Raw genomic sequence first — 20,437 nt, forward strand, 5'->3', positions numbered from 1 at the left:
ACGGTCAAATTTGTGCTCTAGGAGTATCAGTCTGGCAGCTGTGTGGAGGATGAATTGGAGAGGACAAAGACTTGAAGAAGGAAGATCATTAGGAGGTTACTGAAATAGTTTAGGCAGAAAGTAATGAAGGCCAGAACTAGGATGACAGCTACATAAACAGAGAAAGGTATAGACTCTGGAGTTACTGTAGAGACAGAACCTACAAGATGTAGACAGTACCTGAAGGGAGGGTAAGAGAAAGGAATGAAGAATGACTCTGAAAGTGTTAACCTGGGTGGCTACAAGAGTGGTAATGCTCTTAACAAAAATAGGGCCATTAGGAAGAGGGGTAGCTTTGTGATGAAAAAAAGTTATGTTTTAGACATGTTTACAGAGTATCCAGAGTCATTTGAAAATCCATTTCCAGTTACATGGCTTACTAGAATGGGGAGGACAGATGGAAAGTACTGTAGGAGACAAAACTTTAATTTCTAGTTTTGATCTTATGGCCTAATATTCCTTTTGAATGCTCTTATTCTATATTCTTTTGATGCATTCTGCCCAATTTTTTCCCAGTAATTTGGTTACTAGATCTATTCTTTCAATTTCCCACTAGTTATATATGAAAACACATTTCTAGTAGGTCTGAAACCTTCCAGGGCAGCAGGTTTCAGAACAATCCCAAAATGCGTGAACCACCTGCAAAGAAATTGAACGGAATCTAGAAGCTAAGAGCTTGATTGATTGCTGACCAAATTCTCTCATCTATTAAAAATAACAGTTAGTGAATGCAACATTTAGAAAAGAAGGTGGTGATCAAAAAGTGCTAGCATGGTTCCATCAAAATGGTAATTCCAGATTAATGTCCTTTCCGTTTTTTTCCACTTTTTTAGACAAAATTATTAGCCTGGGGAGATCAGATAAATGATGAAGACATGGTTTGCCTAATTTCTTGCAAAATATTTGACACAAATTCTCCTGTTATTATTGTGGACAAGACAATAAAGATGTGAGCTAGGTGGATTTAGAATTGGTTGAATGGCCAGACCCATGATTTAATATATGATTAGAAGTAGGTCTCCATTGGAGTGCCCCATAGATCAGGCCTTAACTCTTTTTCCCAGTAATTTGGATAAAGCCATAAATGGTATGATGATCAAAATTTGTAGATCAGAAAAATGCAAGGAAGGACTGCTAATATAATGAATATTAGAGAAAGGACCCCTCCACCAAAAGACCTCATAGTATCATAGATTTAGAGTTGTAAGGAGGCTCCAAGGTCATCTAGTCTAAGCTAGTCATTTGAAAGATGTGGAAACTGAGGCCCAGGAAGAGTAAGTAACTTGTAGTAATTTGCAGACTTGAGTTTTGAAACTAGGTCCCCTGACTTTAGAAACAATGTTCTTTACTCTGTGCCATGACACCTCCCTTATGCCAGAACTTTGGGTCAAATCTTTAAAAACAAAATTTAAAAAGAGATTATTGTAAATTTTTATATTTGGGTTCAAAATATTCACTTCACAAGTACAAGATGAGGGAGGCATGGCTAAACATTTATCTGAAAAAGTTCCAGAATTCTGGTAGATTGCAAACTCAATATGATACAACAGTGTGCTATGGTAGCTCAAAAAGCTCACATGATGCTAGGCTGTTTCTTACACTAGGGAAGTGATTCTCTCTACTCCACTCTGGTCAGAACCCATCCATAATGGGTTACATACTATAACATATAATACTATATTCAGTTTGGGGAGCCACATTTCACGAAAAGCCTTCATAAGCTGGGGGGCAAGCGGTGAAAGATGATTACTATGGCAAAAGGCCTTGAGAAAATGTGAGATGGGGAGCAGCTGAAGAAATTGGTGATATCAGCCTGGAGAAAAGAGCATTGAGGGTGGGTACATGATAGTTACCTTCAAATAGAAGAGGGAATAGATTGTTCTGGTTGGCCCCAGGGGACAGAATTAGGAGAAATGAGTAGAAATGATAGAGAGGCAGATTTGGACTTTTTTGTAAAAGAAGAAAAAAAAAACCAATATCCCAACATACAACTATCCCAAAGTGGAATGGGTTGCTTGAGGAAATAGTTGGACTCCCCATTCGTCACTCAAGGTCTTCAAGCAAAACCTGGAATACTGCTAGTAGGGTATACTAAAGAGAAGGTTCTCATTTAAGTTCAGGAGAGACAGGCTAACTTCTGAGATCCTTTATGACTTTGTGATTCTGGGATTTTACTCACTTTTGGGGGCTTCTTCTTAAAGTAAAATTTGGTCACTTAACTCTATTTAATAAGCAAATTTAATGATTGAGTTTATGTACTCTCTTTAACATAGGAAATCTGCTCACACTGAGCAAACATTCATAAGCAAGCATGTTAACTTCATGGGTTTTAACACATCATTTTTCTGCAGATATTAAAGAGAAAAGCTCACAAATCAAAGTTGGCTTAAAGGTGAAGGTGTTGGGTGAACATAAGCAAGAACTTAATAAAATAAATCTTGGAAACTGCATAGCTTCTGTTTGTTAACTGATGGGACGACTGCACACACATGCTGAACAAACAAGTCCTAGAAAGTTTGGCAATCACAGAGAATGTGGTTCAGGAGATTACTACAGGTGTAAAAGCTGCAGGGCAGGAATGTCAGTGTATCAATCCCATCTAGAGAAGCAGGAAATGAGTCTGTTCCCAAGCTACTGTGCTGAAGTAGCACAAGCTGCTTACTAAAACATAGTCTAGAAAACAAATCCATTAACAAACCAACTGCTATTTCAGTTACCATTTGTTGTTATTCAGTTGTTTTCAGTCATGTCTAATTCCTTGTGACCCCATTTGGGATTTCTTGGCAAAAATACTGGAGTGGTTTGTCACTTCTTTCTCCAGTTTATTTTACAGATGAAGAAACTGAAGCAAACAGGGTTAAATGATTTGCTCAGGGTCCCGCAGCTTAAATATGTCTCCAAGCCCATACTCTATTCACCATGTCACTTACCTGCCCCTCACAGTTATCATTAGTCTGTGACTAAAAAAGCAATTGGCAGCAAATCTAACTAAAAATTATATTAAAATCAAGAAAATTATAAATGACCATTGGTTATTAAAAGGAAACTTGGTGGCTACCACAGAGCTAAAGCAAAGGAAGTGCTGCCCGCATCAGTTCATGTTAGGGGACCAGTCAGGTTTCTTCACTGCTGAAATCTTACTCTAATAACCTAAAATGAACTTTACAAGCTAAAGTATATAAACATTTAAATTTCAACTAAAATGAAAAATTTCCCCTCATCAGTTTGTAACTTGGCCTAGAATTATTATATAATTTTTTTAAAAGAATAGTTCACAAAAGTAAGAATCAAAGGCAACTCTGATTTGTTTTTACTAGAGAATGAATTGTTTTTTACTGGAAATTGCAGAAAATGATTATGGTTTTCATCTACAAATAAAATCTTGTCATGAAATAATAACTCATATTTGTATAACATTTTAATCTTTGCAAATGTTTTACCTAAATTATCTCACTTTTGTCAATCAATTGATAAACATTTATTAAGCACCTACTATGTGCTACACAATATGCTCAATAAGCACTGGATCCTCACAACTATCCTGTGAAAGAAATACTATGGGTATTATCAGCCTCACATTACAGTTGAGGAAACAGAGGCGCAGAAATGGTAAATGACTGGCTCATGGTCACATAGGCAGGAATATTGAATTCACATCTGATCTCTCTTAATGTCTTCTTCCACTGTACCTTACTGTCTTTTAAGCAGAAAATGCAGCATATAAGCCTGATGTCCTATTTCATGTTGTTTGACAAATTTGTCCTCAATCCAGGAAGCAACCTCAACATTAAAGAACCAGATTACTTTTTCAGTTTTTAAGAAATAAAAATAGCATGTTACTTCAGGGTATTTGCTTTGATCCATAGGTCAAGAGCCAAATTAAATTCCCAATGGGCTAAAGCAGGGTTTAAAGGGATCCAAAAGATATCTCATCTCATCTAGACAAGGCACTTCTCGGGCCACGTTCCAGTGAAAGGAATTGCTTTGGTGCAACAGCAACCTGGAACCTCAGATTTTCACCCTGTCTTACAGTCTGAGTAAAGGTGCTAAGCGAATGGTGTTCCATACTTCATGCAAAGGAATTTTTAAACTCCTCCTCCCCATTTCCCCTTCCCCCAAACAACATACCATGCACACATTCAATAAAATGGTAAGATGCTATACCAGGGTCAACGAATGCTGTAGTCACCACTATTTATGCCAAATGGTAGGTGTGGATGCAGTTAGCTTACAGCACTTTCAGAATTTTGAATTATCCACTCAATAGCAGCCCACCCCTGGAGCAACACAGAAAAAGTTTACAAAATGGAGTGAGAAACTCTTCATCTATCAGTCTAGAGCACGGGCAATAAAGCTGAAAAAAAAATGTGAATGAGAAAAAAAAAGTCTACCACAGTTCAATGAACAGTAAAGGCCCTACTTTCCTCAGCAGACTTTTAACATTTGTAGGTTATTCCTTGGATTTAGAAATAAGATGCTGTTCATTCAGTACTCACAAATTCCTTATATGAGCAGACCATTTGTTAGGTTCAACATCTCATATACCAGGGGTCTTAATTCATAAGCTGAATTTTCATTCACTTCCTTGAGATTGGGGAAGATAATGCTATGACATGCAAAGCCAACCCAGTGAAAGTCACTGGCATTGGAACCATTGGCAATAACTTGACTTAGGAACAATGTCCCCTCAGCTTTCCTAGAAGCCAAGATAAGACCCAGGGAAGGGATGGGTAGGAGGAGTGGAGCTCTGGAGGAGGCTCTCTACCTCCAAAGCATGTTTCTACTCCTCTCCATGATCCTGATTAGAATCCTACTAAAAATTATATCATAACACAAGTTTTCCATCTCTGGAGGAGAAAGTGAGGCTTGGTGTCTCTACATGGCCCTCCCTTACTTAAAGCCAATTCACATATATGTCATGGCATCACTGCCCTGAGATCATGGTCTTCTTCGAGAAAAAAGGACAAACAAGAACCCTTGATTAATCATCTAGCATCTCTGAGCCTCAGGGTTGGACTAGATGACCTCAAAGGTCCCTTCTTACTCCAAACCTACGTTCTGTCATGATTAATGTGAAAAATGGTCTTCAACTAGTTTGTGACTTCAGGATTGGGTGAATACAAAATATAATGACTGACATTTCATTAACCCTTAAAAGAAGAAAATAATGATTTTTATATGGAAAGAATTAAATAAGCTTCAAAAGTGAGCACAAGACAAGACTAAAACCCTGGGGCCTGAGCTACTAAGTAATTTCCCTTGGATTTCTAAGTCTTATCTCTTCTAGTGAGCTCACAGCACCTCATATATAGTAGAAGTATAAGGAGAACTATCACTGCCAACTCTCAGAGCAACTCCTAGTTACCTTTCCAGTTGTGGTCCTATATGCCTTTGCTTGTAGACTGGAGAAAAAGAGGGAACCATGAGTGGCATACTAGGATCCCCTGCCTTGCCCTTTCCAACCCTGGTGCTACAAAGCACACCTGCTGCCTCCACAATTCTGCTCTAATTATGGCTCCTCCCCACTGTTATTATCATTCCATCAGGATCAAGAAGCAATGGGGTCAGGAGTCCTTAAGGAAATCATATCACTATAGCTAAAAACTCAGCAGAATGCACTTGATGGTATTAAATATGAAACTACTGGAAATCTACACTGTTCTTCTTGACTTGGTTAATGAAATATTCATTGAGCCTGTAACATTTCAGCAGAAGCTGATTTGGTATGATTTATTTGCTAATTTCACTTGACACTTAAGCTGAAGGCAGTAAGCTTACTGGGTCTCTCTACTGACTGACACACTCTCACCTAAGCCTAGGTCTGTAGGCACCCAACCACTTTTTTAAAGTAACTAAGGCTATTTGTTGTATTGTCAAGAACTTTGATTGGTGGAACTTGGATGCCTCTTGGAACTTAGTGCAAGAGGAGTACAAAGATTAAAACATTTCATACCTTGAATTTTAGCAACACATGCACCCATGACATAACAGCTTGCAGTACATACCTTCCGTGCGTTAGATGATATGGTGTTGGCCATTAGGCTTTCCAAATAACTGCCTAGGCTAAATCCCTTCACAGTGATGACCGCTTCATGCGTCAGCACCGTCCTAGAGAGAAATAAAGAAAGGAGAGTTCACTGGCATTCAAAGATACAATGTTTCATCCCGTGCCTTCACCCTCCAAATCTGATTTGTAAAAGTTAAGTTATGATTACTTACATTTCAGGATTGTCAGGATGAGGTGTGTACACCAACCTCTCATTCACCAACACCAAATTTGTGAGTGTGATCTTTAAAAAACAAACAGCAAACTTTCATTTTTAAATTCTTTTCAGCTCTCCTCAAGCCACTTTAAATAACAGCACTTGTTGACACCAGAGCAGAGGCAGCATCTGGCCATTCAAACCAATAGTCCCTAAAACCCTGGGGAAGTTATTTTCTAGGTGTTTCTTGTTGTTGACTTCCACTTTCTTATCTTCCCTCCTGAGAATGGTATTGGCCTTCAGAATATTTCCAGATTGTAACCAATCAGTTCCAGCAGTTGTGGAAAAGGACTGAATATTCTTCAGTTAGTTCTCGAGGGAATGAATTAGCTATTTTTCACCACACATATCCAAAACATCCATTCAGTAATACAACTGCACCCTGGGAACTCAAGAGACTATTTTAGGTCTATAAATAAAGTGTGTGACATTTCAGAGGGTATCTACATTTTAAAAGTAACTTAAGCTTTGTGTTAGCAAAGTCAAGATTTATCAACAACCTATGCAAAACTTTCCCTTAATGACAGCTTGAAAAACTAAAGTTTTGGAACTTGATAGCTTTATGAACTTTTCAACTCCCATAATGCCAATTCCAGATCTCATTTTCAAAAGAAATCACAAGCAGCACAAGCTCCTGGCAGTGCTGAGGTTATTTACAACCTGTAATTAAGGGATTCTCACAGTCCTAAGAAAATGAAAGCCAACCTCTTGAGGAAATGAGCCAGGTCTGAAATCTCTTCCTAGAGAGCTTAGAATTGTTACATGGACAGGAAGTGCTGAAAAATGAAACTCTGAAGATACAAATATAAATTCTGATGACAGGTATCTAAAGAGACTAACGTATATGCCCAGGGAATTCACTGGTCAACTCAGAGTTTGAAAAGACATAAAGTAGACATAAGCTAGAGAATGAAAAGGAGGATGAATACAAAGGAATGACCATGTGACGTTCGGTTAAGAGTGAGAAAATCTGAGAACCACAAAATTTGGATTTTAATTTCTATGCTGGGGGAAAAAAGAAAAACAAAGAAGAAACAGCAAGAGGGCTCACTGGTTATGGAAGGATAACAAAAGAGAGAACGCAGGACTATGAAATTCTTTTGTTTCTGCTTTCTCTGCCAAGAACAATTTTTGGACTGGAAAGGGCAGAACAAAAATGACAAGGAACCTGAAACCAGGATAACTGAGAAGAGAGTGAAAGAACACTGAGCTGCCCCTGAGGAGTTTAGATCACTGGGCCATGACTGCCCAGCTATTTTCAGTGAGATTTGAAGGTTCATAGAGAGCCAAAGAGGTGCCACAGGATAAAAGAGCAAATGTCTTGGTTTTCAAAAAATGGAAGAGAGTTGACTTTGATGCCTGGCAAAATTCTATAATGTATTATAAAGGGGAAAATTGCTAAACATCTAGAAAAGTAAGAGATAGTTATAAGAAGCATGGAATTATCTTGCATAGGTTATGCCAGACAAATCTCATTTCCTTTTTTTTTTCTGATAGGGTTGCCAGATTGGGAGATCAAGGACATGTTATACATAAAATTAACCTAGAATTTTAGCAAAGTGTTGACAGAGTTGTTCATACTTTTCCTGCGGACAGGATAGAATGATGTAGGCTAGACCAGATCCAACAGGTAGTCAATAACAGCTGGATACAAACTTGGAAGAAGCTCTCAAGTGGAATTTGTCCTTGAATCTGTTTTGTTTAACATTTTATTAGTGGGTTTTGTTTTGGGGGGGGTTGAGGGAGATAAGGGGAACTATCAATATTAATGACCCAAAAGGGAAAAATGAAAGAAAAGAAAGTCAGTGAAACACTTTTTAATGCACAGAAGAGAGTAAAAGGAACTTGAGAGGGAGACACTGACAAGCAGAACAGCTATGAAACCAACATGTTAAATTGATTATACTTTAAAAAAAGCAAAATGCTCATAAAAGAGATTTATGATTTCACATATAATCCTCTTTCTGGTCATCTTTGTATGTGGAAATGTTCATATTTGTTGATGCTTGCTAAGTTCAAAGTAATAACAATTTTAAATTATTCTATAAAAGCATAGCTGTCACAATTATCAAACTACCAGATAAAACAAAGCTAAGAGGCATCACTAACATGCTAGATAAAAGAGTCAGAGGCTAAAAAGACTTTGAAAGACTAGAACACTGGGTTACATATAATGAGAAAAAATTTAATAAAGCTCAGTATTTATAAAGTTTTACACAGCTACTGGGGGGGGGGGGAACCCAACTTCAAAGGACAAGATGGGAGAAAGGGAGTTATATAGCAGTTTAGCTGGAAAAGATTTGGGGATTTAATGTAGTATAAGATCAGTTGACATGACAGGCAATGAAGTAAATTTGACCTTAGTATGCATTAGGAAAGACACAGTTTCCAGGACTGAAGAAGCAAAAGTTCTACCATACTCTGTCATATTCATTCCACATCTGGAAGATTATACTGAATTCTTGATATCTCACTTTAGGAAGGACACTGATGAATATGAGGATGACAACTGATGATGACAGTAATATTTATACAGGAATTTAAGGCTATCAAGTGCTTTGCATACATTAGCTCTCATAAGTCCCTGAATAAACTCTATGAGTTAAATGCTGTAGGTATTAAGGATAGAGATAGGCATGGATCTGCTGCTTAATTGGTATAAGGAATTCCCAAATGAGGAAACTCCCTCCACCGATGAAGTTGGCATCTTTTTTTGCAACTTAAGAGAGCTGCCTAGGAACACTGAAAAGTTAAGTGATTTGCCTGGGATCACCCAGCCAGTATATGTCAGAGGGGGAAGTTGAACCCAAGACCCTTTGGCTTTGAGACTGACTTTCTATTTGCTACACCCCATTGCCTCTCACTTGATGGGCATTATCATCCTAATTTTACAGATGAGGGAAAATAACACTCAAAAAAAGTTAATTGACTTGCCCATTGTCACACAACCAATCAGTGTCAGAAACAAGATTTCAATCTAATTTTTACTAAGTTCAACCCTTAATAACTAAAGGTCATCTGGAGGAGAGCGACCAAGATGGTCAAGGGTCTTAAGACTACACTCCATGATGAGCTGGTGAAAGAACTGGTAATATTTAGGGAAAAAAAGTTAGTTGGGGGACATGAGAGGGGTCTTCAAGTATTTAAATAACTGTCTTCTGAATGAGAGATTAGACTTGGTCTGTTTGAACCCAGAGGGAAGAAAAAGAAGCAAAGACTAGAAGTGGCTGAGAAGTAAACTTAGTTTGACAGATGGAGAGACCTCTTAACAATTAGTGCTATCCTAAAGTGATATAGGCTTCCTTGAAAATTAGTGGGTTCCCTCTCACGAGAAACTTTCAAGCGAAACATCTGTTAGGCACGTGAAAGAGATTCTTGTATGTATGGGCTGGACAAGATGGCTTTGGAAGTACTTTCCAACTCTGAGATTCAGAGATTCTGTAATCTACAATTACTATACTTGGAACTATCAGACTCTTACAGTTAATAAGCTCCTCTAAAATTTTTAATTTATCTATAGTATACTTAAATTCAAGACTCCCATAAAGATGTGTACTTTTCATGGTTGACCCAAAAGTAAGGATACATTCATTTTCTTTTTGTTTTTTTCAGAAAAAAATAACTTCAAGCCAAGCTCATGCACTTTCCTCATGCTTTTGGTCCACAGACATATAAGGCCACTGTTTTTAAAATATGAAACAACAAAAAGTGGCTCTGAAAATACCAATGAATATCTCTAGCCTGTTCACTAAGAAGAAAACCCCTCTTAGGTCAAAACTTTGAGAGTGTTTTGGAAATAAAATTGTAAACTTTATTCTTCAAAAAATATTAAGATCCTCTCTAAACTCAGTTTATTAACTTACGTTGGTAGAACACAGCTCCATTTTCTTTCCCACTGGATCTACAACAGAATGCTCTTTAATATACGTTAAAGTCCTATTGGTTCCCAGGACCTGAAAGACAAAAATCACTGAGTGTTGGAAAAATGCATGGTAGAAAGTCACAGACAGAAAGAAGGCCAATGTGTCAGTATCCAAAAAGCAGCAAGTACTTGAGGGCAGGATTTATGTCAAAATAATAATCACATTATTAATTGTTTAATAGATAACTTGACTGATAACTCCAGAACAACAAGGACGGTGACACAGAGACCTATTGAAAAAGAATAATTCCATATGAGAACTTACTGCTTTCACAAGAGCCGGGAGTCCCCACTCTGTGCTGAGAAGACGATGGCTATGTAACCTGCCTTGGTTATCAAGGTTCCTGTCTAATACATCCACTCCTACCACACAAGGGTTCATGGGATTCGGGTATTTTCTCATAGCAGCTTTGATGACAGTGTCCCATGGGTGGCTATGGAAAAACAATGCAATTAACCCATATGAACTGGCACACCAGCATTTTTGAACATATGCTTACATGTAAGTATGCTTGGACTACTGATATACTCAACTCCCAAATCAAACCTAGAGATAGGGGTAGAAATAACAGCTTAATGGTTTGCAAAGTGCTTTACAAATATTATTTCATTTGATCTTCATAACAACACTGCAAGGTAGGTGCTATTATTATCCCCACTTTACAGATGATAAAACTGAGGCATACTGGTTAAGTGACTTGCCTCAGGTCACACAGCTAGTAAATGTTTGAGGTTGCATTTGAACTCAGGTCACTTTGACTCCAAGTCCAGCATTTTTTCCTCTGTGCCATCCAGCTGACAAATCACATGAATAATAAGATGTTCCCTCTGCCTGTCATTTCTTCAATAAACTTTGGAAGTTAGCATTTGTTTTATTTGCTTTTCATTTTTATGGATATCTTTAATATCTTTATTGATATTGATATGTTTTGCTTTTACATCTGCTACATTCCCAATACCCCTTTCATTCATACCAATTAAGCCATTCTTATAAAAAAAAAAAAGAACAAAAAACAAAGATTTTAAAAAGCAATTCCACGAAACAAACCAACGTATTAATCAAATCTGACTATACATGTAATGTTCCACATCCCTAGTTCCCACCTGTACAATGAAAGGAGGGAAGTACATTTTCTCAGCTCTTCTCTAGGACCAAGTAGTGCCATTATCATGACATCGCACTCAGTTTCACGGTTTAATTTTTAGTTTTGTTTCTCTCCATCAATTCTGTCATAACCACTGTCTGTACCATTTCCTAGAGTCTCCTTATTTCATTCTACACTAGTTCATTTTTTTTAATGCTCCGCTGGTTTCTACATATTCATCATTTTTATAGCACAGTAAGAGTCTATTACATTTACAAAGCAAAATCTGTTTCGTTGTTCCCCTAGTTGACAGGCATCTACTTTTTACTGTTCTTTGCTTCCAAAAGAGTTCTAAAATGAAGATTTTTGTTTTGGGGAATATGTCGAGCAGTATGATTTCTGGGTCAAATGAATATGAACATCTTAATTTCCCCTTTTTGCACAACTTCCCACTGTTTTCAATATAATCATTATATAGAAATGCTGTCAATTTTACAGATCTATTTGATATCCTACTGAAACCATTAATTATCTCAATCACTTTCTTTGCTGGTTATTTAGGCTTTTCTAAGTAAACCACTACATTATCAGTAGAAAGGAATATTTTTGTCTCTGCTTTGCTTATTTTTTATAGGTTTTAAATTTTTTTTCTTTCTCTTCTCTTACTGCTTATTATTCCTAACATTCTATCAACAGCCAGGAAAAGGGACCTTCTTACTTTATTCCATTTATTTGGGAATCTTCTAGTATTTCTTCAGCATGGTACGATGGAAAGAGTGCCAGTTTGGGCATCAGCAGGCCTGAGTTTCAATTCCATCTTTGTCACTTATTACTTAAATGACCCTGAGGAAGTCACTTAACTTTTATGGACCTCATTTCCCTCAAAAATAAGAGGGTTATTGGATAATTTCTAAATTCTCTTCTAAGTCTAAATCTAAATTCCTGTGTATGATCTGGTGGTCCCACTGTAAATAATGTTATCTTTTGATTTTACATATACATATGTATGTATACGTGTGTGTGTGTGTATAAACTTTTTTCACTTTAAAAATGGCCCTTCTAGATGGCCCTGGAGTACGGAAGACCTGAGTTCACATTCAGCCTCTGACACTTTCTAGGTCTGTGACCCTGGGAAAGTCACTTAACCTCAATTACCACTAAAATAAAAATGACCTTTCTATGGTTTTTGGTTTTAGGTTGTTTTTCTAAACATAAATAAATGTTGTACTTTATTAAAAGTATTTTGGGGGGGGTTCCCCTAATTCTACTGGTATAATCATGTAGTTTGGATGTTTTTGGTTTTAATATGATTATGTTAATTGTTTTCCTCATGGTGAACCATCCTTATACCCTGGTATAAATTAATTAGGTCATAGCAAGTAATTTTAAAAATATATTACTGTAATTTTTTATTAGGATTTTATTTAAAACATTTTCCATAATATTCATTAGTGGTATTAGACTTTAGTTCCTGGTTCAGGCATTAGAATATCTTCTTTCTCAATTTTTGAGAGAATAATTTGTGTATCATAGTTCATTAACTATTCTATTATATTTAATTACATATTCTTTTATTCAGTATTTAACTCTACAACTAGTTTAATTTTTTTTTTCATTTTGAGATCAGCTTGTTTGGGACCTGTTACTTCCTGTTCTATTTCTTTAAAAATCAGCTCAAGTACCATCTCCTACATGAGGCCTATCCAGACTTTACTAGCAGATAGTTGCCTCCCCCTCACAAATTTTTGTTGTTGTTGCTAGGTGGCACAGTGGATAGAGTGCTGGGCCTGGAGTCAGTAAGACTTGAGTAAAAATCCAACCTCACATACTTAGTAGCTGTGTGACCCTGGGAAAGTCACTTGACCATGTTTGCCTTAGTTTCCTCATCTATAAAATGATGTGAAGAAGGAAATGGCAAATCACTCCAGGATCTCTGCCAAGAAAACCCCAAATGGAGTCATAAAGAGTTGGATACGACTGTGGAAATGCCTGAGCAACATATATATAATACATATGACATATACACATATGTTATATACATACACACACAAATGTACACATTTACTCTCCATGTAGAATATTAACTGCTTTGCATTTATTAATAAATGTTTGTTGACTGATAGATAAATCATGCATATCTGTGTTGTATTTTCATAACTAGAGGAAAAACAGATGCTTGAATCAGCCACTTATTTAATGATAGGTTCACAGCTCCAGAGTTTTCTAGCTCAGAAACCATTTAGTTCAGCCTCCTCATTTTTGCAGATTGGCTAAGCTGCTGCCTGTATGGCAAAACTTTAAGTATTGTGAGTTTGATCTAGATAGCTTGATCTACCACATCAACCAGAATAGTAATTTTATTTAGTTCACCCTTAGGTGTGCAACCTAAAGCATCATGTAGGTCACACAGTTGCTCAGTAGCTGAGTAACTGATCGTTGGACAACTATGGTTGGTCTATGACTTGGCACCTTCAGTGTTAACAAATAAAGGAGTTCCAGTGATCAAGTTCAGTCAGTGATTGCTACACTTGCTGGAACCAAACAGGACCTTTTGTTGAACCTAAACTTCTGTATAAAATATTTCTGCATATTCCTACAGTACCCACTCTAAAACTATACTTCATGAGCCCCCAGCAATATGTTTCATTTTAAGTTAGCAGGTAAACAAAATTTGCTCAAAGCAAAGGCATTTACTAAGAAAGAATTGTAAGAATAGCCACAAGAAAATTCCTCCTAAAAGCATCAATGGGAAGAGTGGCCACAACTTCAGAGGGCACTAGTAGAAAGGCACACATGTGGGGATCACACATGATCAGAGTCACTCATACCTACGGTTCTACGCTGTTTTAATGTCCACTTTCTTCACCTAGAATCCTCAGGAAGCTTCTCAAAGCACAGAATCTGCTGGTCAGACTTCTCAGTTAAGCTCTCCAAGGTCTCCAAGTTCTCCAAAGGTCAGCTCCCATTCACCAGGGGTAACTCTTCCTTGAAGCCATGGTTGGTTCCCTTTTCTACTAACATGAATCACAATCCTTGAATTTGCTCCCTCCAATAGCTGCCTCTCTATGTGCATATCTATCTGGAGGATGTGTATCTCTGTTCCCTCTTAGAAGCAATGTCTCCTGCTAGGGAGTAATTCTGCTGCTGCTGCAAAAAAAAAAAAAAATTCGCTCTCCCTAGTCCCACAGCCCCTCTGGTGCAAACTCACACTCCACAAAATGGCTTAAATTGGATGAATTTGACTGGTAGACCTACGTTAGGCTTAGCTAATTAAAACTCTCCAGGTTCATGAGCACTTTTTGGCTGCTTGGCCTAAGCCATCCTGATTCAATAAAAAAAAAAAAAAAGGTGTTTACATTTAATTAAAGGATAACAGTGTGTTAACACCTCATTAATATTTAACACTTCAACCACTAGGGATTACATACTGGGAGGAAGGAGAAGTCAGCTGTTCAGTGCCCAGCTCCCCCTCCTAACAAAACATTTCATTAACAGAATGGGATAAAGTAACAGGAAAAGGAGTCCTTAGGCTCCCTCCAGGTACAGATTGTAGCGATTGTTTTATTCAGTATAGCTGCATTCCCAGAACACAGGACTCATAGTGTCAGGCACATGTTAGGTGTTTAATAAATAGTGAATGATGGATTCATTAAAATATAGCACAGAGGACCCATGGAAAGGAAAAATTAAGCAAACAGATGATCACAGGGTAATGGTGCATATATAGCAAATGGATTTAAAACAACGGGAACAGTATGAAATGCCAAAAGTTTAAAATTCAATGCACCATTTCTTAGTTAAAGAAAATAATGTTGGAAGAAAAGAAGTCCATGAGGATGTCTACTAGCTGGAGCAGAGGACAGAGAATCTATACAACTAAATTATCTATTAGGAGGCCACATGGTACTATGGAAGAGCACTAGACTTGAAGTCAGAGGACCTGGAATCAAATGCCTCTATCACCTGCTACCACAGGCAATTCACTTCACCTCCCTGGGCCTATGTTTTGTCCTCTGTAAACTGAAGGAGCTCTCTAAGGTCTCTTTTCTAGGTTAAAATCTACGATTCCATGACTTCACTACTATTCCAGTTCTTAGAATGGCTGGACCCTGGATGCAGTGGGAACAGTTTCTATCTCAAAATATTCAGAATCAGGTTTAGGAAAAATTGTGAAGTGAGAATAAATGTTTAAGGGTGCCACAAACCTCCTTCACTTACATCCTTCTGTTGTCCTTATCCATCATTTTCCCCTTACTATCTTCCCTTTTAGGAACTCCTGCCACCAATCAAAACAGGGAAGGGTCTGATGTGATATTATGCAACTGTGTACATTGTATAAACTATGTACTTTGTGTTTGCTTCAATCTATCTCTCTGCTGGGGCAACTAGGTGGTACAGCAGATAGAGCACTGGGCCTGGAGTCAGGAAGAGTCATCTTTATAAGTTCAAATCTGGCCTCAGACACTTATTAGTTGTGTGACCCTGGGCAAGTCATTTAACCCTATCTGCCTCAGTTGCCTCATCTTGAAAATGATCTAGAGAAGGAAATGGCAAACCGCTCCTGTATCTTTGTCAAGAAAATCCCAATTAGGCTCACAAAGAGTCAGACATAACTGAAATGAATGAATAACCCTTCTAGCTTTATGCAAGAAATATTTACCAAAGTAAGGTAAATAATGAGGCACAATTATTTTGAAACATTTTGATGAACTAATCCCTCAACCATTTGTTGTCTTAATAGTAGAAAAATCCCAATTCCTATTGAAAAAGAAATAAAACCATGCAAAGACACTATAAAGCAGATGGTCTCATCAAGTGTTATAAAAACTACTTCTTCTACTTTGGCCTAAAAAGACTTCCTTCATGATTGTAAAAGTATTTGGTCATTTCCCTTTATCTTCTGCCTTTCAATAGTGAATGTTTTCTTATAATAAGTCCTGCCAATTGCATTTCAAATAGTCCCCTTTTCTCCCTTAAGTGGTCTCCCCCATCCCTCTCCTGTGAAATATTTTACTTATTTAACCTAATTTGGCTCAGAATGATGATTGGCTGTGTACTCTAAGTAGGCACAAAAAGTTATAAAAACCCAATCTGTACCTTGAAGTTGAAGCTGCTATTGAGCAACAGCAGCCTTCCTTAGCATGTTAATAAATCTCTGCTTTCAATTTGGCCTCCAATCTGACTCACAATCAAGAATTCCCATTCCTTGATTGAAAGAATTCCTTGATGCTAAGCACTTAACTATGATGAAGGCACTATGCTAGTCCTAAAATAAAATACATCGACAAAAACAAAAAAGATACAATTCAAGATTTTTCTTCCAACTTCATGAAATAATGAAAGTCTTTGCTTCTCACTGGAGAATGTTTAGTCATTCAGAGAAAACAAAGGCTGAGAGATTTGGGGACAGAGCAAGGCAGCTATTCTCATTGTCCCAGGAATCACACTATGCTTAACGCAAGCCCTAAAGAAAAACCTGTTATAGGTTGGCTATGGAGTGGGTCAGATGGTCTGCCATCTCTGCCCTGAGAGTCACCTCTCTGCTTCTCTGAGGGAAACCCAGAAGATGCCAGAGGCCTTTTCCCCAGGGCAAGAGATTGCGTGTCCCAGTACAATTGATGTCTTCTTTCTATATAGCTGGGAAGCCTGGAATAAACCATGTTCATATGCAGCTATCCCTTGACCTGTTTAGTTAAGGCCTTTCCTTACAGAGCTTTCCAAGATGCCCAAATAGTGGAAATCTAGAGTCAGTGCACAGTTCTCAGATTTGGCCTCAGATTTGGGTATGGGTGTTTCTAACTCAGTCTCATAGAATAGTGATCAGACTTTCATGTATATATTCCATAAGCTACCAATAACCTCCCTGCCCTGATCCCTCTAGCTCTTAGGATGGCAAGTATAACTGACTGTGCTCCTCAAGCTCCTTAGGATAGGATAAGGGCATGAGGGATATCATTGGGAAATTCAGACCTGTTCCACAATGTGGCAGGTTGTTGAAACACGGGGGCAACCCATTTATTGGAATATATATCTCATATCCTTCCCCTTTCTCTCCACTCACATTGTCATCACTCTAAGGCAGGCCTTCATCACCTCTATCCTGGATTCTTGAGACTGCTTAATTTTTCTCCTTAATTCAAAACTTTTCCACTCCCATATCCTCATCTTCTACATCGTTGCAAAATTGATACTGCTAACTTGTAGATCTGATCATGTCAATCAATCAGCAAGATTTACTTAGTACCTACTATGTGCCATGCCATGGGACAAGTACTTGGAATATGAAGACAAAAATGAAACAGTCCCTTCCCTCAAGGAACTGGGTTCAAATGGGACCTTCGATATACACTTACCAGCTGTGTAACTCTGGGCAAGTCACTTAATTTTCTCTATCTCAGTTTTCTCAACTGTCAAAATAACAACAATAAAATCATCTACTTCCCAAGGTTGTTGAGAGGATAAAATGAATTAATATTTGTAAAGCACTTTACAAACCTTATGCTATATAAACGCTAGATACTTCCTTAGTGATAATCTGTCCAACTCCCTCATTCTAGCTTCACAGATGAAGAAACAAAGGCCCAGAAATTTAAGTGACTTGCCCAAGATTTCCGAGTGACAAAGCCTAGATCTCAGGTCCTCTGACTCTAATGCTGTATTCACAACACCATGCTGCCTAACGTTACTTTTTTATGTTACTGCTATGGCCCTACGTGAACGATGATTTTTGAAAAGTAGGCTCTAGGGAAATACCAGAGCCAACAATTATGAATTAGAGGATTGTTAAAATTTTAGTGTGCGCATTATAACGCAGAAATCAGTAAACTCTACAAATCAGGGCTTGACTATATTATCGTTTTGCTGATTGTAAAGACTTAAGTAAGAGATGGAGAAAATATTAATAATGCAAATTAAACTTAAAAGTAACTTTTCAAAAAGCAAGTTGCTCTATACTTACTGGCACACCCCTGCCATAAAACCATCATGAAGTAGATAAGTTAGCTTTAAAATCAGAAAGAAAGGTTCAACTCCTACTTCTGATACCAACGAGGGGTTAGTATCTCTTCTGAAATCACCAAACTTCTATGTGCCTTTTGCAATTCCCTGGGATTTATCTAAAGCATATTTAGGTTATAATCTTCATTGGTATGATCTGAATTATAATTGTTACAGGATTTAAATTAGCAAGGAAAGTCTGCAATTTAAAAAATACCTAACCATCTCAAAACATGGCAAAATGACTACGCTTGTCAGTTTTTCTAAAAGGTTCTCTATTTTTATCAGGACTTACTTTCAGATTATACTTGGATAACATTTTCAGTTCCCATGGGCTTTTCACATGAGTATGAATGCCAACAAGAAAACGTGACCATATCCAACTTCTTTATATCCAATCTTTTTTTTCTCTTTTCCTTCAAAGTAAATTTATCAAATACTAGTCATGTCTTTATAATAATCCAACAAAAACACGAAGAGAAAAGATAAGAATAAATGAAAACAAAGAAATATCTATAATCTTGGAGAGAGAAAACTGAGGACTGTTAATAGACCAAAATAGGTCCCATGAACACAACCAGAAAGTTGTACTTCTAGTTCTTAATTGTCATACAAAAAATGGAGCTGGACAGTATTATGTCATTCACAAACTAGTTCTATGGAACAGAACATAAATGATATTCTTAATAAACATCTGAGTGCATACCTGTCGAATTCTCTTTATCTCTTGTTCTAAAGTCAAAACTTAATGACAAGCCAGCTGAAACAATTTTCAAAATTATCAAGTCACTTTGTTTATAACTGACAAATCACTCACACCTGTGACAAACATTTAATGCACTTCCATGATGTGTAGCAAAATCCATATTAAACTAAAATTAAACTCAATCAATCACTCAGTGATTGCTGGTTTTATGTCAGGAACTGTGCTAGGTACTGAGGATATAAAGACAAAAAAATGAAACAATTCTTAATCTCAAATAGCCTACATTCTATAGGTAGAGATGAAAACTGATAAGTATATATATGTACATATTATACACGCACATACATATCTTTTTTATTTATTTATGCAGAAGAAATACAAAATAAATACGTCAGTCAATAAATATTTATTAAACAATTTCTATATGAGGGCCACTGTGCTGGGGATATAAATACAAGGTAATTGATTATAAGGTAGTTAGGGAGGAGGGTACTCATAGTTGTAGGAATCAGGAAAGGCTTCATAGAGAGGATGGTGCTTGAACTGCCTCTTGAAGGAAATGAAAGATACTTTTAGATGGAGATGAGCATTTCAGACATGAGGAAGAATCTATGCAAAGACATAATGGAAGGAGAAGGGAATGTGAGAGAAACAGAGAGAAGACCAGTTTGCAAAGGTAAACAATATATAATGAGTCTGGAAAGATTGGTTGTGAAGGGCTTACAATGTTCCAAAACGGATTTATATTTTATTCTAGAGCTAATAAGGAACCACTGTAGATTGCTGAGTAGAGTGTACCTGGTCTGAACTTTGCTTAAGGAAAATCACTTTGGTTGCTGTGTGAAGAAGGATGATAGTGGGGAGAGACCAGAAGCTGAGAAGTCACCGTACTAGTCTAAGCTGGAGGGAGGACCTGAACTACTGGCGTCTTTGTGAGTAGAGAGAAGGGGTTAGAAGTGAGAAATTCGGTGGAAGTAACTGACAAGATTTGGCAAATGACTGGATGTATGGGGTGAGGGAGTGTGAGAAGTCTGGAATAATACCAAGATTACTAAATGGGAAACTGGAAGAATGATACCCTTGATAACAACAGGGAAATTTGGTACAAGGCTAGATTTGAGGAAGAGAGATGACCAGTACTGTTTTAGTCATGTTGAATCTGAGATGCCTATAGGCTATATTCAGTGTAAGTCAACAGGCTGTTGGTCATGCAAGACTGGAACTCAAGAGAGAGACTGGAGCTGGATCTATAGATCTATGTGTCATCTGCTCAGAGATAATAAATATAGGGAACTGATGAAGTCACTAATCAAGCAACCACCTAAGCATTTATTAAGCATTTATCATGCTTACATAACAAGAAATACAGACTGTAAAGAAAAAAAAACAAAACAATCTCTGCCTTCAAGGAACTTGAAAACCTCTC

General features: G+C 37.3%; 1 protein-coding gene across 4 annotated transcripts in view; it reads right to left on the bottom strand.

Annotated features, from left to right (window-relative positions):
• The window catches only part of PRELID3A (PRELI domain containing 3A), a 28,186-nt gene that overhangs the window by 4,652 nt on the left and 3,097 nt on the right, over nucleotides 1–20,437 (bottom strand). The window contains exons 2-6 of one of the 4 annotated variants that reach the window (XR_011966022.1): nucleotides 10,490–10,658; nucleotides 10,166–10,255; nucleotides 6,259–6,329; nucleotides 6,045–6,147; nucleotides 4,168–4,316 (exon numbers count right to left, since the gene is read on the bottom strand). Coding sequence is in view for 2 of the 4 variants with exons in the window: in XM_072604190.1 (XP_072460291.1) it covers nucleotides 6,045–6,147; nucleotides 6,259–6,329; nucleotides 10,166–10,255; nucleotides 10,490–10,658 (433 nt within the window). In the remaining 2 variants the exon portion in view is untranslated. Of the gene's footprint in view, nucleotides 1–4,167; nucleotides 4,317–6,044; nucleotides 6,148–6,258; nucleotides 6,330–10,165; nucleotides 10,256–10,489; nucleotides 10,659–14,137; nucleotides 14,454–20,437 lie in introns of those variants that run through there. The other 3 variants (XR_011966021.1, XM_072604191.1, XM_072604190.1) reach the window with 3 other exon arrangements.

The sequence above is a fragment of the Notamacropus eugenii genome, chromosome 4, assembly GCF_028372415.1.
Source record: "Notamacropus eugenii isolate mMacEug1 chromosome 4, mMacEug1.pri_v2, whole genome shotgun sequence".
Classification (NCBI taxonomy): Eukaryota; Metazoa; Chordata; class Mammalia; order Diprotodontia; family Macropodidae; genus Notamacropus; species Notamacropus eugenii.